The sequence below is a fragment of the Strigops habroptila genome, chromosome 3 (assembly GCF_004027225.2).
Source record: "Strigops habroptila isolate Jane chromosome 3, bStrHab1.2.pri, whole genome shotgun sequence".
Taxonomy (NCBI): Eukaryota; Metazoa; Chordata; class Aves; order Psittaciformes; family Psittacidae; genus Strigops; species Strigops habroptila.
In genome coordinates this window covers 87,407,454-87,426,063 of record NC_044279.2, presented here as the reverse complement: position 1 = coordinate 87,426,063, position 18,610 = coordinate 87,407,454, and the positions used below count along the sequence as shown (strand labels likewise).

Here is an 18,610-nt window from a genome sequence, read left to right as displayed (position 1 = left end):
CCTACATGTAAACTTAAGTAGATACGTACTGATTTGTGGAGTAAGACTGCCGATACTATAGTGTGACTCTAGGTTATAGTACCAAAATTGAACGGCTGATACACTGTTACTGCAGGATTCTTGAGACTGCAAATAATCACAGCTGCCAATTACTTTTGTCTAAAATAACACCAGAAAAGCTAAAGGGTCACCAGTCTCTTTCTAGCATCAGTTGTATTGTGCAGATCTGGAAGCAGCTATATTTATTCAGATCTGTTCCCAGAAGCCCGTAGGACAAATCTGTAGATTTCTGGAGAGCTATGGGTAATGAAATATTATTTATGGCAGTGATAGGTAATCAGAAATAAAGAACAACTGGATGCAATTTATTTAATACTGTTGCATGTCAAGAAATTGCAATGGCTATTGAGGACTTTCTGCAAACCCCTATTAATTCTTTATTCTTCTTACATATGCTTAGCTGCTACTTAAAGGCTTTGTTCTTTTAAGTGTCACAGCTGAAGTCATCTTATATAGACCTGCGTATAGTGCACCTGAAAACCCGTAGCTAGCGTGTTTGGAGGAGCTGCAGCTAGCTATGGGATCTATTGTTAGTGTTCTTTCAAGTTCATAAGTTCATCTTTCTGTGATTCTTTATTTCCATATCTGTATCTATATATAGATATCTATATCTGTATATAGATGTCCTGTACAGCGAGATATAGATACGGTGCCTACCGTGAGTTCTAAGGCCTGTCTGTTTCTATTTTCTGCATACCTACAGATAAACAACAAAACGAACGTGGTAACCAGCCCCAAGGAAAATATTCCTACCCCGGCGCTGGTATACCTGGAATCTTCCTTCTCATGCTATCTTGGAGTTTTTGACTGTCTTCTGTTTGTTGTTCTTTCTTTTTTGCTTTTTCATGCATTTACTCGTTTGCTTTCTAAAAACAGATTTTGGAAAAACTTTTTGTTTGAATTATGCTTTCTTTTGTTTTGTGAGGAAGTCCATTAGAGCGTGTTCACTGATAGAAAATGTTACATGGAAGTTGGATGTGGTACAGTCGTAGCGTTTGTAACTGTACTTGAATTTTTTGCATGCTGTGCCAAAAAGCGAGTAGAACGCGCTTTGTGTTGCTCTTAGTTCTTTGCCTGATGACTGTTTCCATCTTTTTAATGCTAACCTTTTGCACAAAAAAAAAAAAAGAAAAAGCTCTATTATTTTACTCTGCTATTGAGGAGAGCTAACAGGATTATTGCGAGGCTACCATAAAATAGACCTTATTCACATTTTCATTCCACATTTCCTAAAACTCAGCAGGACTTTGCAAGTCTTCACTGGGATCAAGAGGCATCTAGTGCTAAACATTTTTTCTTGTTTCTCTTACACTTAAGTCTGCAGGAGACATAATTCATGCATAAGCTCCCTTAGAACATACTACTAATGGAGTGCTGCTCACGAATGTTTCCATTGCAGTCTTGCTTTTATTAGTAGCTTCCATTTCTTAGGCATACATGTATCACAAGACTCACAAAATATGAATGCCAGTGAGTAAGTACCTCATCTTGTGAGGTATTGTTTCCCGTGTGCCTGCATGTATAACTTTGAAAAGGTGGGTAATTCACACACTTTGGGAGAGATTTTTCCTCCTGAATTTTTTTAGCACAACTGGCATTGCTAAGTAATTTCTAAGGACCAGTTAACAGGTTTCATGCCTGAGTATATGGCAGTCTGTTCTCAGACATAGCCACACACAGTAATCCATGCTGAAAGGATGCTGGCTAACTGCCATTTCAAAGATGATTTAATCTTTTTTTTTTTTCTTTCTTTTTTTTTCAAGGGAAAAGGATTTGGGAACACTTTAAAATGATGCAAAGTTCTCTCTTACTTATTTTCATGCTGCTCTGCCAAGGCAGCAATTGGTATTAATCTACGTCTTCCAAAACATGGAGGTAGTCAACTCATCCTTAGTCCTTATTGATTCATCTGTATTTTTATTTGACCACTTAATACTAATACAAGCAAACATGCTTGAAGAAAAGAGGTAATTTCTGGCCTTGTCGGGTCTGGCTCAGAGAGGAAAATGTGTGAAGCATTTGGTATGCCCTTGTGCAAAGAGAGCCTCTGCAGATCTCCAGAGCTTCAAAGCCCTGTATACATTGCTCATGAATAAGGTCTCTGCATGCTGCTGCATTAGGTGAGATGGTCTTTTTTTGCTGGCTTGCTGTTGAGGAAATCTATTTGAGACATCCAGTTTCACCGTCTGGCGACAGTTAACATTTGTTGTAGCTCTTGTCAGTGTTCAGCATTTGTGAGCTGGCTCTTCTTGCACTCCCTCACACTAACAAGAATGTATTTACCAATGGATACTCTTTTTCTCTTTATTTTGTTCTCGCTTAGGAGCCCCAAACTACAGTAATCCACAACCCTGATGGAAATAAGGTATTCAGAAAGAATCAACTCCATCTTGCTTTTCCACACCTCACATTTCACCCACTGTTCCACAGGAAAATAGGGCTGTTCCAGGAGTTTGTCAAGGAAAATCTCATTCCTGCGTTTGTTACACCTGGTGTCTCTTGAGCCTGTTCTCATCTGTGTTCATCTGCTTCATGCGTCCTGCTGATTGCTGAGCTTCTGAAGCTCTTGGGGAGTCGGTAGCAGTTGGCAACGTGCAGTACCCTGTGCAGCTGGGCTCGGGGAGCACCATGTCTCTCCCATTTCAGCCAAAAATGCTGCAGCCTAAGTAAAACCCAAGAACGCTGTTCTCAGAGTGTGGTGAGATCATACTGACGAGTTCCGTATGTGCAGTTGTCACCTTAGATAAAGATGTCATTTCGGTTTATCTCATCTGCTGTTTCTCAGCATGCTTGTACACCCATGTCGTGATGTGTCTTTCACACAGGACTTTGGTTTTCTTCCATAACATCACTGAGTTGTTCTAAAAAAAATTCACATTTCAAGTGACAAAGAGGTCTTCTGATTTTTATACGATTTCTTCATGCTCCTTTCTTTTTCTTGTGCGTTGTGACATTTACGTTTGGCAGCTGATTCCTAAAACATGTTTTATTTTGTTTTTTACATGCATGGACTTGAAAAGAGCCAGGAAATACCATCATTTACATATAACACATGTTCCTAGGTTTCCTGGAAAGAATTTGCTCTTCAGCAAAAATTTCACTGTTTACAGTGTTGACTTAAGGAACTGACATTTCATTAACTAGTCTTAACTACTTGTGATTATTTCATATGAGAAGGATTGAATCTGAGTGAAACAATAACGCATGCAGACATTTCTCAAGCATGAAAGTGCTGATGGTGTGTATTGTGCTTGTATATCCCCTTCCTCTATGTACCTCACATCTGTTGAACACATGAGCTTTTATTTTCATGTTACTACTTCTTCAGCTCCCCAAGTTTAAACTCATGGGCCCCAACCAGCCTGTGTTTGAACACTAGTCTAATCTTTATCACTGAAGTCCACTAAAGACCAGAAAACCCAGATAAAATATTGGCATGACTACATCTACTTGACTTAATTCTACGATCATAGCAATTAAGATACTCAGTGTCCCAAAAGGTCGCAGCAAACAAGCAAACCACTTAATGTGGAGAGTTACTCCTAAATGTGAAAGACTGATCATTGTAGTATGGCAACTGGAGTGGATGCTTCAGTATTAGAGGCTACATCTGCCATGTGAGCTTGTGCATGGTGTTTACAATTTGTATCTGTGTGTGGGTTTTGTATACTTATAAGTACTTATCTAATGTTTTAAGTGATAGAGCATGATACACCTGTGCAGAGCGAAGCGTTTAACACCAGCCAGTTCAGGAAAAGCATGGCAACTTGTTCAGTTTTGTTTGTGTGTGAATTAATTCATGTAGTTTTATTTATGGATGCACATACATTTTGGTTTTTTTAAGGTTTGAGTAATGCATTAGCCGTTTTGAACATTCCTTCAGCTCAGCCTTGTGAGGACACAGTAAATAAAGGGCACTGTCATATTTACCTTTTATTACTTAATTGTAAAATCCTTTAAAAGATTAAATACAATACTACTCCTGTCTTCTATCTCTCAAATAAAAATGGACCAGATAATGCTTTTTGCTGTTGAGCTGTGAATTGGGGGGGGGAAGAAAAAAAAAAAAATTAATCTGCTTTTCAAGAAAATATAGATATATTTTCTATAAATATATTTTTATATATTTAAATATATTTTTTATAAAGTTTATAAGCTTTCCAGATTTCTGAACCTGCTTACCTATTAGATTTGACAGTGCCCTGCTGGATTTGCCTGTAATATTTCATGTTTCTGGTAATCTGTGGAAGACTGAGATACAATATCCTTGCCTTTTTAACAGTGTGGTGGCTTAACTACAAACTGTCCGATAAATGAGTCATTCCTCTGCATGACTGGTTGTCTGAAGAATACTACTGCAAAGATACCTTAGTTTGTCAAAGTTGTTATCATATAGTTATCAATTCGCCATCTCCTTCAAAAACTTCTAATCACAAAACCAGTATGAAAATGGCAGAATCTGGTCTGATATCCTTAGAATCACTGGGAGACTTTGTTTTAATATATGTTGCTAAGTCATATGAGCAGAAAAACAGTTGTAAATCGTAGCATGCAGAAGCCTGCATGTTTAAAAGTTGGAATGGAATGACTTACTTTGCACAGTTGGTTTAATCACTAAGCTTAAAATGGCAAGCTCTCCTTCTTGGCTGAGGTAATTCATATAACATTTCATACGGACTTTGTGCAGTTGGGTGTAACAGAAAAAAAAAGTTTCCTTTACATTCCTGTGAAGTAAACGCATTAAACAGCAGGAAATGTATCTGTGTTCCCTACTGTAGAGACTGGCAGTGTTTGACTTCGGTTTCAGGTGGAAATGTCTTTAATCGTTGTGTGACCATTTGTTTGTGAATTACATCGTGCCCTGCTTCAAGGCTTTGCATGATACCTGTAACTAACTGTAATTTTCAAGGACACGCAAATGAGGCTTGGCTTGTTTTATACATTCCACTGACATTTACTTCTCAACAGGAGTCAACAGAGAGTTCCAATACAACCATTGAAGATGAGGATGTGAAAGGTATGATTTTAAGCTTGAAACATTTGGAGAAGCCATAACATGAGTTCTGTGAATGTATTTTTTTAGGTCATTAAACACAGAAACTCCTAATGAATCATAGGAGAAAGTACTATTTTTCCTTGTTTAAAAGAAATTACTTTTATGCTCCTCTGTGTTACTTCTGACATGTTTCAGACTTAACTTTTGACTTTTCATTTCCCAAAACACCATTTTTCATGATGTTTTGGAATGAAGAATATAAAGTTACCGCTTATTAACTAAGATACTAGTTCCAGTAATAATAGTAGTAGAATAAAAATGTGTAAGTCTGTGCTTTGTAACTCTTACTGAATGTACTTTTAGCATGCATTCTGGGTTTGCCTTTTTTTTATGTCACCATTTACATTTTCATTCTGTTCAGATGCCAGTGTTTTTTCATGTTTCTCTTTTGTTCTGCCATACACTTATTTTAATCTTCTTTAAAAAACTAATTTTTGTTTTAATAAAATTAGGTGTGTACCTTCACAGATACTGCTGTTGTTTGCATTTTTCCCCCTCTGTATATTATACTGTGATTTTACACATACTTACTTCAGTAACATTGTGTTTTAAAAGAAAGGGCTTAAAAAAAAAAGTGTTAGGTTTGTGTATCTCTAGTTCACAGAAAAGATTTTATTTCAGCATCAAAAGAATAATTATTCTTTTATTATTCATTGTAGGTACACACAAGCCAGAGGTGATAGTAAATGCAAAATATAAAGTGTGGAGAACGGAAAAGAGGATTCTTGGGAAACCACTGAAATAATGGGGCTTGCTTTATGTTGGAAGTAGTATAATGCCTAAGTCACCATTAAAAGTGTGTATTAGAAAAGTTAGGCCCAGAAATACAGGCATGAACCTGTTAAAGAGCTTCACTGGCTTCTGAAGAGCACGGGTGCGTTGTTGAGTTTAAAGAGATTCAAATATAAAGTAGTTAGAATTGTATCAAAAGTACCTAGTGCTTAGTTTCTGACTACAGGTGCTGTGCACGTTTGATAAAAATACCAGTATTGCCAGGGTGATAGGGCAATTGATAGTGCAAACACAAAAGCACCGTGTGATGGTAGTGGCTGTCCAAGGAGCGCCGGGTTGAAAATGCAGCTTTTATGTTATTATACGTATGAGATTCTTCGGGCATTTACATCAAGGCAGCTTAGCTCAGGCTTGCACAAGGCAGGGCCTGTGGCAGAGCCCAGCCAATGGTTTGTGCTTCTGCTTTTGGAAAGCCCGAGGAGCTCAGCTGGGCTAATACCCACGGTCTGCTGCACTGCAGTAATTCCCTCTGCTTTGGCATAGTTGGTGTTCCCTCAGTGGAGAGAAGATATTTCTATCCACTGCTAGTAGCAATGCAGCTGTAAATTGTGACTTAGAGTACTGCAGGAGCTGCAGTTAGCTCTAATTTGGTCTCTGATGTTTCAGTGACTCATTTCAGCTCCACTTGAACAAAGTCTCCTTGCGTTAACAGCCAGTTCCCGCTTGCTTTAGATGACAACCTAGTGATAATGGTTTGAGGGAATGCAAAGTAATGCCTTGGAGGACAGTTGCAGGTATCTGGGGCTGATGCAGAGGAAAATACAGTGTTATTTACCCTTATTCATAACACCTTGTATTTCTTCCTTCAAACCATTATGTGTAGTTTAGCGACTAATCTCATTAAATGAATAATTTAATTATAGGGCCTTTGTGTGACGATGTAACGTGATGTTATAATGGTAGGATTTTTATAAAATTCTGTCTGAAGCTTAGCACACAGAATTATATCTCAGGAACATAATTATAAGAAAAACTACAAGGAAAATGTTTTGTCTAATTCTTTAATATGATTCTGTGGCATCACAGTTAAGAGCAGGTTGGATGGCTACAATATACTTTATTCCCAAAAGAGGATCTTGCAGTAATCACGGGTCTGGCAAGATCCCAGTCATGTCCTTCTCTGTGCTGTAGTCAAGTGACAGATGTAAAATGTTCAGCAGGTGAAGTTTTCTGTTATTTGTAGATTCCTGACCCATTGCCACGTAATAGTACTACAGAGGGCATAAGGTGGATTCAGGCAGTGAGATGAGCTGAGGCTGTGCTCCAGAGAGTGCTGCGTTGTGTATTTTCTGGAGACTGCAGAAGGAGGAGCTGAGGGCTGTTACCCATGCTTGGAAGAGAGGAGGCAGAGTAGTGTTTGTTGTTCTTCACCTGCTTTGGTGGGAAAGTGGAGTCACCAAGAATGACAGTTTGAACTGCTGACATCTCTGATGATCACAACTTCATACACTGATGCAGCTGTCTCAGCAGCAGGTCCGTGGCCTAACACACAGCAGTGCCACTACCCTGTTCACCAGACACCAGGAGCACATTTTATTCCAGTGCATAGGGATTTCCTTTTCTGTTTATTTAAAAAAAAACCCAAGTATAATCTCCCAGTTAATTGCTTGCAAGCTTGCTTGTTTTTCACGTTTTAGTATTCCTCTCGCACTTCAGTCTTTCCACCAGAGGCTGCTTTGCAGATTGTTTTATTATAATTAAAGCCAACAGTAACCCCTAGGGTCTAATTTCTAGAATGATTCAGGGAATAGGCAGTCCTGCAACCCTGACAGCTATGACGAGATCAAGCTTCATGCTTTAGCAAGGCACTTACGGATTGTATTTTCCCCCTATTCCAAACTTGACTTCTGGATGTAGATTTTCTAGGACAACAGTGAGAAAGCTGTTCTCTTATCGGGAACAGCTACTGGCTGCAGCTGGAGATAAGATGCTGACAGAAATGAGTGGATTTCAGAGGTAGCACAGAGAATTCCCTCAGATTGCTAACAGTCTGGATCCCTATGTGTATGCTCAAGGTGATGCTTGACACCAAATTTGAGACCTGGAAGGAATGTTTTATATCTTAGTTGATAAAGGACCTTACAAACCTGTTTGTTTCCTTTGCAGCATGCAGTACAAGATGGGAAGAGGCTCTCTTTCCTGCAGAGGAGCAAGGAAATGGCAAGCCACTTTGTAACTGAAAAGTGGTATTAGGATATGGTTTATAGTGCTGTAGTATGCCCCACGCCTCACTGAGAACAACTCTTCCTTGCAAAGGCGTGCAATCTATGCACTTTATTCCTCCTCCTGGTATTCTAACACCATGCATAGATTGCACAAACAGGTACAGGTTCCTTCCTTTGTACAGACTACCACCCCACACATTTTTAAAACACTCATTTCTGCATCAAGTGGTTTTCTTATTTTGCTATTGATTTGGGATGTTAAAGTTGTGTGGATCGTGTGAGCCTGTGTGAAATCTGGTATCTCCAACCCAGTTGTGTTTCTGTGTGCCCTGCGGGAGTGACTGTGTCTGTCTATACAAATACTGTCTATACAAAGTATTACAAATTCATTAAGGAAGGTAGCAATTAAAAAAAGAAGTTTTAAATCAGCTATCACAAATGTGTCTTCAGGAACAGATGCTTGATATCTATCAGGGAATGCATCCAGTATTATCCACTCAGGTCAGGATCTTACCCTGTTTTCACTTTTGAAGGCAGGTGTTTTACCTTGAAGACAGTACAATCGGGCTTACTTTTCACTTGTTATTTGTGGAAAATTTTAGCGTCTGTAACTTTGTCTTGCTTATGTATGCATTTACATCTTTTAGGACTGGAACATATTTCTTTTACTAGAAGTAGGGCTTAGCAAACAATAGTGAGCTTTAATTAGTCAAGGAATAAGCTAATTCTATCTAGAATGTGAGACTGAAACTACTTCAAGCTGTAAGTTCAGGTTCCTTGCTAACAGAAATATCTGACGTTAACCATTGGTCAGTGGGCTATCTGCATGACAGTGATCCCTCCAAAATTTAAGGACAGGAGTGGACAGAAGAACATATTGAAAACTGGACTGTAGGTAATGCTGCCTTCTGGGATTGCTTGTGGGGTTTCTCCTTCCTGTGGTGATAAGACTGGAACTCTTTGGCAGCATCTCTTTGATACAAGATCGATAGGGTTTTTTTCAGCTGGAGAATAACCATGGCTATTTTCGCCAGTGGTGCACGCAGACTTTTATAAAGCTGAGTTGTTAAATTTAACATGGTTAGGAAATCTAGATTTCTCATGGGGTTGTTTTTTTTTTTCCCTCTGGAAATAAATTAATGAAAGCATTAGTAAGAATTATGATTCCCAATGGGAAAAATTGCTGACTTGTAGGACACATACAGATCAGGTGTGTTTTGGCTAATCTTTGCTACTTAATACATCGCTTCAAAACATTAACCATTCAGGGGGCATTTATTTTCATATATTTTGCTAATTTATTTCATTTTATACCTGTTGTTTTAATTTTATTTAACAGTAGAAAGAAACCAGTTTAATCCATTTGGAACATGCTTTGGTAAAGAAAAACCTCCAAACTTCTATGAACATTTTTTAACTGCTCCTTCAAAACCCTGTGTATCTCAGTTCTGGATAGAGGGGTAGAGCTGCGCTGGCATCTGAACAGAGTCAGTTATGGCTATGACCTTTACAACTGTTCTTTGGCACCCAAAAGTACACTGTTAACATTGTTTCTGTGCTCAAAGGTTTTGTAAGTTCTTGTTTGTAATTATATTATCATTATTTTTCTTTTGGCCTTCTCTTTTTCTTCCTTCACATCTACTTGACCCTCACACAGCTCTCACAAAGGAGGGTGACTTGGAGAGGTTATGTTCCACCCACCACTCCTCCTCTTCCATTGCTTCTTCATCTCACTGGTCACCACCCTTGCCGTGCCCCAGCGGCCGCTCCTGCTGCCAGTGCCTGCTGAGGATTCTGATCACACTCTACCTCTTCATCTTTGTTTGTTCATATGTTGTGTTTCTTTCCATCAATTCAGCGGGCAAGTCCGAGAAAAATGCATACTCAGAGAGTCATTCACTTGAGTCTGAACTCTCCCACTCCACTCCTTCCTCTGTACTGTGTAAGTTGAGAGACTCATCTGTCCAGATGATCTCTTTTGTCTCCTCCTCTTCCCTCCTCCTCATCTGACAGTAGCACAAAAAGGAGCAATCCTGTGACATAAATGCCCAGTGAATCTCATCTGCAGCATAACAGAATCTGCATTTGCAACACTGTGCTCCTTGGACAGCTGCTGTTCATAAAACCAAAAGTAGTTATTGTCTACCAAGGGTAGGATTAATTCAAGTACAAGTGAAAACAACTAAAGTGTTGAGAGAAGACATTAGGATCATGATAGGCTATTAGGGTAAAAACTGCGGGTGTGGCTAACGGAAGGTGTGTTTATGCTAACACCAATTTGAAGTAGAACTTTTCTGAATGGCTCTAATGATGTTTCAGAATACTGGTACAGATTGTAGAGGTGTCTGCAGTATTACTATAAAGAGGCTATTGGAGTTGTCTACATTTGGCACACTTGCATTCACCAGAAAAAACATAAGTGCTACCAACAGCTATAGTAATGAATAATTTTCCCAAGCAGTGAGCAATATTAAGGAAAATCAATGAAAGTTAATATTGCTAAGACTTTTTTGTGACACTACATGGGAGTTACTGGGCTTGCTGGGGACGTAATACAGGCTCAAGTGATACGATTTTTAAATTGCATAACAGAAGAATTCATGCCACTGTTTTTGAAGAGGAAATTTAGAAGAAAAAAAGACTAACAGTGAAGTCAAACTACAAAGTTGAGGATGGGAGCTGATGCTCAGAGGCACGTGCAGTTTCTTTGTGTCAGAAGTGTCTGGGAAATGAGAAAGGCTCCAGAGATTAGTTGGATGAATTCCCAGGCCTGACAGCACGGTGGTAAGAAGGTGGGAACAAAAATAGTGTTTTGGTTCATCCTCTGTGTAGGATGAAACTGAATTCACTCTCTTATTTGTTATTAAGTAGCAATTACTGTAATTATCAGTATACAGTATAATTCTAAGAAAGAAAAATACTGATTTCTTAGCTGGTAAACTTGGTAGGTTTTAATCTGCGGTCACAGACAGCAGATTAAAAAAAATGGGCAGCAAATGGGAAAAAGATGATGTAAATGTGGCATGTTGAGAAAAGACAAGGTGCGGAAGGTTTATCGTATAGTTAAGTGAGTCCTGGAGAATAAAACATCCCCATTCCAGCCCTAGGTGCTTGAGGTACTGAGGAATATGTTTTTAAATGTCACACAGTTTTCCTATGAGTAAAAAAGGCAAATGCATTATTTCCTAGAACTGTTATTTTGGGATAATGTTGGTTATCATTGTGTCAACACAGCTCACTGCTTTTAAAGCTTATTTAAAAGTAAAGAGGTATAGAATTGAGGGTTATTATTGATTTTCCATTGTAAAACGCTATTTAACAACAACAGTATTTCTCTGAATTGGTAGGGTGATTAAATAGGAGCACAGTTCAAATAGAAAGGTGCACAGTGGCAAAGCTTGTTAATGTTTCGGTTATCAAGGCTTTAAACATCATTTCTTGAGACAGCAGCCAGATTCCATGATTAATATAACATGTTGAGAAACCGTAGTGCAGTATCTTTTAAGTGCAGGGACCATGATACAGCTTTGTTCTGAGACTGTAGGGGATTTGCCATTAAAAAATAAACATTTGCCAACATTTGCCGTGCGGTATAAATGTTAATCTAATTGTACGATAGCTCCAAGAAGAGAGCGTCTTTAGAAATAATTGATTTCATATAAATCACAAGAAACTATGTAGGGCATATGATGTTACATTATTATAAAGGTTTAAGTAGGAGATGCGTTCATTTTATTTTATTTTTTCTTGTCAGTATAGGGTGGAAAAGCGCTGGGCTAATTTTTTATCTATTCGCCTACATATTTCATGAAGTAATTCTTTTTTATTAGACAAGTGGTAGGCTTACAGGTTTTCAGAAAGGTGAAAGACTGTCAACAGTCTAAAAATCAGTTCTGCAGACTGTCCACCCATATCATAATTTGATGAATCGGAGTGAGTCTTTGGAATCAGCAGGCACTAGGAAAGAGATGTTCCATGTAGGATGACAACTCACATGCCTTACTTCGTATCAAAGTTTCAGGTTAAGAGTGGGGTGAGAGAGAAGCTCTACTCCTACATACACTACATTTTTATTAACTTCTTGAGCGAGAAGTCCCCTGGAGCATGCCTTGTCATCTCAGGGTCCAAATATTTTGTATGTGGATCTAAGATTCAAGCAGTCGTGCAGCACCTTTTATTTTCTTGACAGAAATAAATTTCTTGGAATATTTGTGGAATAAATTGTAAGAGAAGTGATCAGCAGAGAATTTTTGAATATTGGTATGAAGAGAATGGTTTTGAGAAACATTTTGTGACATGCTGTATTCCTCTGCTTCTGGAATAGCAGTGTGTTCTGTAAAGTTGAATGATGTCTGGTGCATCCGCTCAGCCAGAGTTCATTGTGTAACACAGGAGAAAATTTCTAGCCTCTTCCTCTTTCTTTTCAAAGTTTGGTTGTTTTCAGAGTGTAGGAATAGCATTAGTGGCTGTATGCTTTCCGTCTGATTCCTATTTGTTGGGGCAATGTTCAGATTAGAAGTGAAGCTAGGTTTCTCCATACTATGCCATTTAATTTTAGCAGACCAGTGTCACCTTGATAAGGACTGTGCAGTTTTAAAATGGTAGCACCATGGGTAGGATTTGTCTCCCCAAATTTAGACATCCTCCCCAATGTAGATACCTATATTTGAGCTAGTTGTCTAGACTCCCTTCAGCCAACACAAATAGGTCAGATGAGTCATTCTTGTCTTAAATGTCTATTTTAGGATATGATGAATTGTGGCCTGAAAGTGCTTATTTCTCTCCATTGACTATAAGCGAGGGCAATTGAGAGAACAAACTCACTTGTCTGTACTTAAACACCTCCAGAATGTGGTGAGATTAATCTAGTCTGAGGTGTACCAAGATGTGTAGTTACAGAGTATTGAGTTGAAATGTTTGAAGTTTTTTATGTTGAGAAACAACCTGTGAGCAAGTAAGAAGCAGAATCATTTTAATCACCTTCGAGTTCATGTGCTAATCTGTAAACATGCTACCTTATTGTTCTGGAAAGGTGCTTTACAGCTTAGCAGGGATTTCATCACTTTCTGTTCCAAAGCAAACAGTAGGAAAGGATATGCAGTTCCCCGATTTGGGTATTATTTGAAAGATGAAGGTGATTTGTCTGTGCTATGGGTTCCACAGGCTCTGTTGCAAGTGCTGTCTGTACTGTGCTTGCTTGATAAGCTATTTTCTGAAAGGCTAAAAATACAGTTTTTATGCCTGCAGTGTGATGACTGTTCCTAGGGTTATTTTGTGTTAAATAAGTCAAAGCACAATACGAAAGCGTATTCCTACTTTTGTAAGATCAGTAGGGGTAACTAATAACCACTTCAGTATAGTAGTTACCTAGTCAATCTTCTAGAAAGGTACTCTAATACCTGAATGAAGCATAAGGTGTTTTAAATTATTTTCAGAACAAACACACTGGGGTCAGTTTTGAAAAAAATCACGGGCCATACGGTGGTCAGTCAGTTATCAGGGATTCTTTTTTGTGTTTCACAGAATATGAAGTTTATGATACGTGTAGTTCTGAAAACTTCATTTTCACACATCTAGAAGTCATTTTTATTCTACACCTTCTCTCTGCGATTAAAATGCCAAAATATCCATTGTTTCTATGTGAATCTTGTAGATTGAGTTGATGAATGTTGCTTGAGGCTATCGGAAGAGAAGAAATCCCCAGAGCTCCTAGAAAAAGAGGTTTTGCTGTTGTTTTGTACGGTTTTTTCCCCTGTGATACTTGATTTCAGTAGCTGTGAGCCTGCACCTTGTAGGTGTAAGGCATTTATAGTGTTAGATGCCTTTTAAGTAAATGATGGTCTTATTTATTTTGTTAATGGTGTTCTTTAATGATGAAGGATCATCCCCACTCTATAGCTGAGTGTGGAAAAAAGGTAGTGAAATATAACTAGAGGTAATAACTCGATGACATATATACCGCCGCAGTACTGCAGAAATCATTTTAGCCAGTGTTAGAAAACATTCTGGTTTGTTCTTTTCTTATTATTTGTTCTTTTTATAGCTCATCTTCATAATATTTTTGCCTCTATATTAGTCATACATCTACTCACTTGCCAAAGCAGGGGTCATATTTTTTTAAGTGCTGATACCTTTAGCTCACTGACCCTACAGGTGTAAGGTTACATTTTGAGAGTAGGTCCATGGTCTTGTCTTTAATTTATTTACTTCACCTGTATTCCGAGCAAAGAATGTGAAAGCTACCGTCTTTTCCACACAAGGTTGCCATTGTATGCTAGCTTTCTGCTATGTTAGCTGCAGTCTTTTTCACCATTAGTTTCTCAAGAAGATGGCTCAGCACCTTCAGCTTCTTTTCTCAGCACCTGCAACTTCTTTTAACAGTGTTATTCCCTCATTCTTCAGTTGTTTTAAAAACACCCGATGTATTTTTGCTAATGAATGCTTTGTTTACAGAGATTCAGTAGTTTTATGCCGTTGCTGTATTCTAAGACAGTATAGGTGGGTCAGGCTTTAACTTTTCAGTTAGCTCTTCCACAGCCCTTAGAAAAAGTAGCTGAACCAGTTTTAATCAGAATCCCATTATGATTTTTGAGTTTTCCTCCTGTATCATAGGATCCCAGACTGGTTTGGGTTGGAAGGGACCTTAAAGCTCATCCAGTTCCAACCCCCTGCCACGGGCATGGACACCTTTCACTAGACAAGGTTGCTCCAAGCCCCATATCTTAGAGTGTTTTTGTCATTTCTCAGAGAAACTATTACATGCCATAAGACTAGATACAGTCCTTGGACTCTGAGCACATAATGGTATTTTAAAGGAAGAGAATAGGACAGACACAGCATAATGCCAAAGAACTTGCACTGTGAGAGAGCTGGTTGGCTTTAACCAAAGCTGAAGTTATTTAGGAAGTCCTTTCCGCACATCAAAGTATAATAGCATAAAATTGCTACTGTACATCAAACAGCATAATTCTCCTAGAATTCAATTCAAGCAAAGTTTACTATTGGATTAAATAAAAAAAATTAAAAAAAAAATCAAATGGAAATGATGATTCTAAGTGACAGTTATCTGACAGAGGGGAACTGCCCAGATGCCTCTTCCCTAATGTCCTGTGGTTCGCTTGTTGTCCTTTTGTACTTTGTAATGTGTATTTAGATGGAAAAAAGAAGTTGGAGGTTTGGAAGAGTCAAGTCCATCAAATTAATAATGAAAATTTGGTCATTTTCTTCACACTTTAATAAGTGCCCGTTATTTCCGTCAGTTGTCTGCAATAGCAGGACCTTGTTCCTACCAATATTCCCTTCACCGTAGTTCTTCTTCTGTGCCCTCCCTATTTCTTCCTTTGCACTAAGGAAAAACTCAAGTAATTGACTTGATGCTTGTGGCCACAAGTCATGGCTGCATTTGTCTTCTTGTGGCTTTCCAGTCTCCTTCCAATTTTCTGCTTGTTGTATTCCAGCTCTTCCATGTCTCCTTTCTCTTCCTTCTTCCCAGGCTAAACCCCTTCTTCCTAGACAATGTATTTATAGGCTGAAATACTTCTGGTCTGTATTTGTACTCTCGCACCCTGCGCTCACACACATACCTATACAGAAAGTATAAAATGCTAAGATAAAAAAGAACCCCAAAAACAATCAGTAGGAGGTTTGTGTAAAATCACAGTCACTACTGAGATTTGCAATTGTTCTTTGATACCTGATTTTACTGAGTATTTTCTACTGCCTTGTTCTTGACCATCTTCTTCTTGTGATGTTTACTCTTGCTCTCAAATGAGTATGGGCTGAGAATGAGTCAGGGGGTTGCACACGGGATAAAAAAATTCCCAGAACTCCAGTCTCTGTCTTTGGCTCTTAGTCACTTTCTGCCAGTGAGATTGCATATCCGATCAATAAATCAGAAGAAATCTAATTGATCTCATTATGTGTCTAATTATTTGTGTGTTGGTGAAAGGGAAGAGTAGCGTAGTTGCTTTCATACGTGGTTTCACGTGGTGCTTGGTATTTTGTAGAAAAATTGAGAAATCAATTGGAAGGCAGATGATTTGGCAGCATTTTTTCTGCTGACATCGCGGCCCATATTGTGAACTGCAAAGTCTTTCCCCAGGTATTGGAAGAACTGATGCTAGTGCTGGAGTTGAACATGGTTGGTTCGAGCCAGTGATATCTCCTTCAGCTACTTTGCTGGCCTGCAGGGCTTCCTGATGGATGTGCGTTGTGTTCCATGGACAGCTCAGCAGACACAGCTCTGCTAGGTGTTAGTGGTGTCCAGAGGAACTTTGCTAGACCAGTATTCTGTAATATTAGGTGGCTATGTAGTATTCCTGTAATATCAGGAAGCCTATGTTTCCACTGCAGTTACGTTTTGGGAGAAAAAACAGGAAACAGAGCAATTTGGCAGCATGGTTCCATTTCTCCCTTCTGGGCTTGATGTTGAATTCTATCCTGTAATGTAGTACAACATCAAAGATGTGATTGAAGTGCAACATTTTGATTGACCCAGAAACAAATTTCCATTCTCATTCAAGATTGAAATCAAGTCTCAGAATCTCAAAGATTCACAGGGAGAAACTTATGTCATTCACATTCCTTTAAACTCATGCTATTGGAGGCACAAACAGATGCCAGTGAGTCAGGTTGATTGAGCTGTTGCACACCGTTAATTTAAAACAAAACACCTTAATAAGCCTCTGGCCCTGGATCACAGAATGTTGTGTAATAATATATATTCATTGTTTGCTGTTCCCTGTCAGAGTGCGTATAACATCTAAGTTAACTGTGGGCTTCTCCTGGTAAAACTTGGAAAATAAATTACTGATATTAATGAAAAAGGGAACATTGCCCATTGTCTCTAGCCAAGTAGAAGTAAATTACATGTCTATGTGGTTTTATGTCTCTTGTGGAAACTACAGTACTTTTGTAGACATTTTCGTTGCTTACACTGTTACCCAATAAGATGATCTCATGGTTAAGTAGTAGCTCATCAGAGATTTTTACCTCATTTTTCACTGTCTGATTTAATAGTAATTTCCTAGTCTCTGGTTGGAATGTGTTATCAGGTTGTTTAGTTTCGTTATGAGATGTCTATGTATATGAGATGTTGCATTCAAAACTTGTGATTTCCTCACTGCATGAATTCTGCATATTCTGGATTTCTTTTTGCCAGCCTTTTCTAACACCACACCATTATTTCTTGTTCAACCATCCTACCACTTGGCTTGTGCTGACAGTGCCATACAGTGTCCAGTTTGGTCTGTGTTGTTTAAATCTGTGCCAATGGGGCCATTGCTGATCTGCAGTCAAAACATCTCTTCATTGCAATACCTTTCCCTTTCCACAGTCAAGGCGGGGCAGTCCATACTTGAAACATACTTGCCCCTCCTGCTGTCTAGTAGTCAAGAGCTACTTACAGAAAGCCTTGCTAGGCCTTTATATCTGCTTTTTTCTCCATCACTTCTTTCTTTGCTGGTTTCTTTTTGTGCTTTTTATCTGATTAGGTGTGCACTTACTAAAGGAGATGGTGGGGCATAAAAGAAATGAAAAGCTTCTTCAACACCACAATGCAAGTTCTTGTAGTACAGCATTGGAGACTTACATTCTGCCTATGCTCTCCAACATTTCATTTTTGACGAAGAATGTGAGCTTTCTCAGTACTTTGGTTTTAACATTCTGAGCATATTTGCATGTGTATTAATAGTCTAGTTCATGTGTAGGAGCGTGCAGGAGAATTGCAACTGTTGCTTGCACAAGAGAAGCTACTACAGCCTTATTGCTTGCATTTCTTTAGATTTCAAGTTTGGTCTTCCAAACTGATTTTCTGAGGTTTAATAAGGAGTTGAATGTAAATTAAATCCTTGCAAATGTACCAACAAAATCTCTCTCTCTTACCCATTGTTACCAAAGTCACAAAAATTTGTGTTTGAGAGCAGCGTCACTCTGGTTGAACATTGTCGGTATAAGGTTGAACTTCACCAGTTGATAAATGTACAGTGCAAAAAATATAAAACTTCTGTTCCTCAAAAAACAAGTCTTTAGAAGTAGAAGTCAGTTTCCCAAGTGAAGTCAGTGAGATTTTTCATTGTGGTAAAGTCTCTTAAACTTTTCCTTGCTAGAGTAACTGGTGTTAGTTATAACTGTACCGCTGTGCAGGGATTTGTTTACTCTGCAGTATTTTAGTGTAACTCCTATCAACATCAACAAATGCTGAACTGAGAGCTTATTTCTTGACTGATAGATGAAGAAGAAACTATTTCACATAATTTTGCCTTTGAAGCATATGCAAATGCTGCTTGAGTTTGAATATTCTTAGTAGAACTACATATTGTTCCATTACTCTTTTGCATTTGTTATTAGTAGTAGATGAGATAAAAGATTGCCAGATGATCTCAGTGAGTTTTATTGTCATATAGGCACATTAAGCATTTTACAAGCAAAAGATAGGTCTAGTCACAGAAGTCAGAGCTGAAAGACACGGTCTTGTAATTAGACCTGTGTAGATGTGTATGCATTATATGTAATCCTTGAGCTTTGCACCAGAGGATCT

General features: G+C 38.5%; 1 protein-coding gene across 13 annotated transcripts in view; it reads left to right on the top strand.

Annotated features, from left to right (window-relative positions):
- The window catches only part of CAMK2D (calcium/calmodulin dependent protein kinase II delta), a 152,338-nt gene that overhangs the window by 124,467 nt on the left and 9,261 nt on the right, over nucleotides 1–18,610 (top strand). For 6 of the 13 annotated variants that reach the window (XM_030479984.1, XM_030479981.1, XM_030479983.1 and 3 more), the window contains 3 exons: nucleotides 764–823; nucleotides 2,384–2,425; nucleotides 5,029–5,077. In XM_030479984.1, the coding sequence (XP_030335844.1) occupies nucleotides 764–823; nucleotides 2,384–2,425; nucleotides 5,029–5,077 (151 nt within the window). The remainder of the gene's footprint in view (nucleotides 1–763; nucleotides 824–2,383; nucleotides 2,426–5,028; nucleotides 5,078–18,610) is intronic. The other 7 variants (XM_030479988.1, XM_030479986.1, XM_030479985.1 and 4 more) reach the window with 2 other exon arrangements.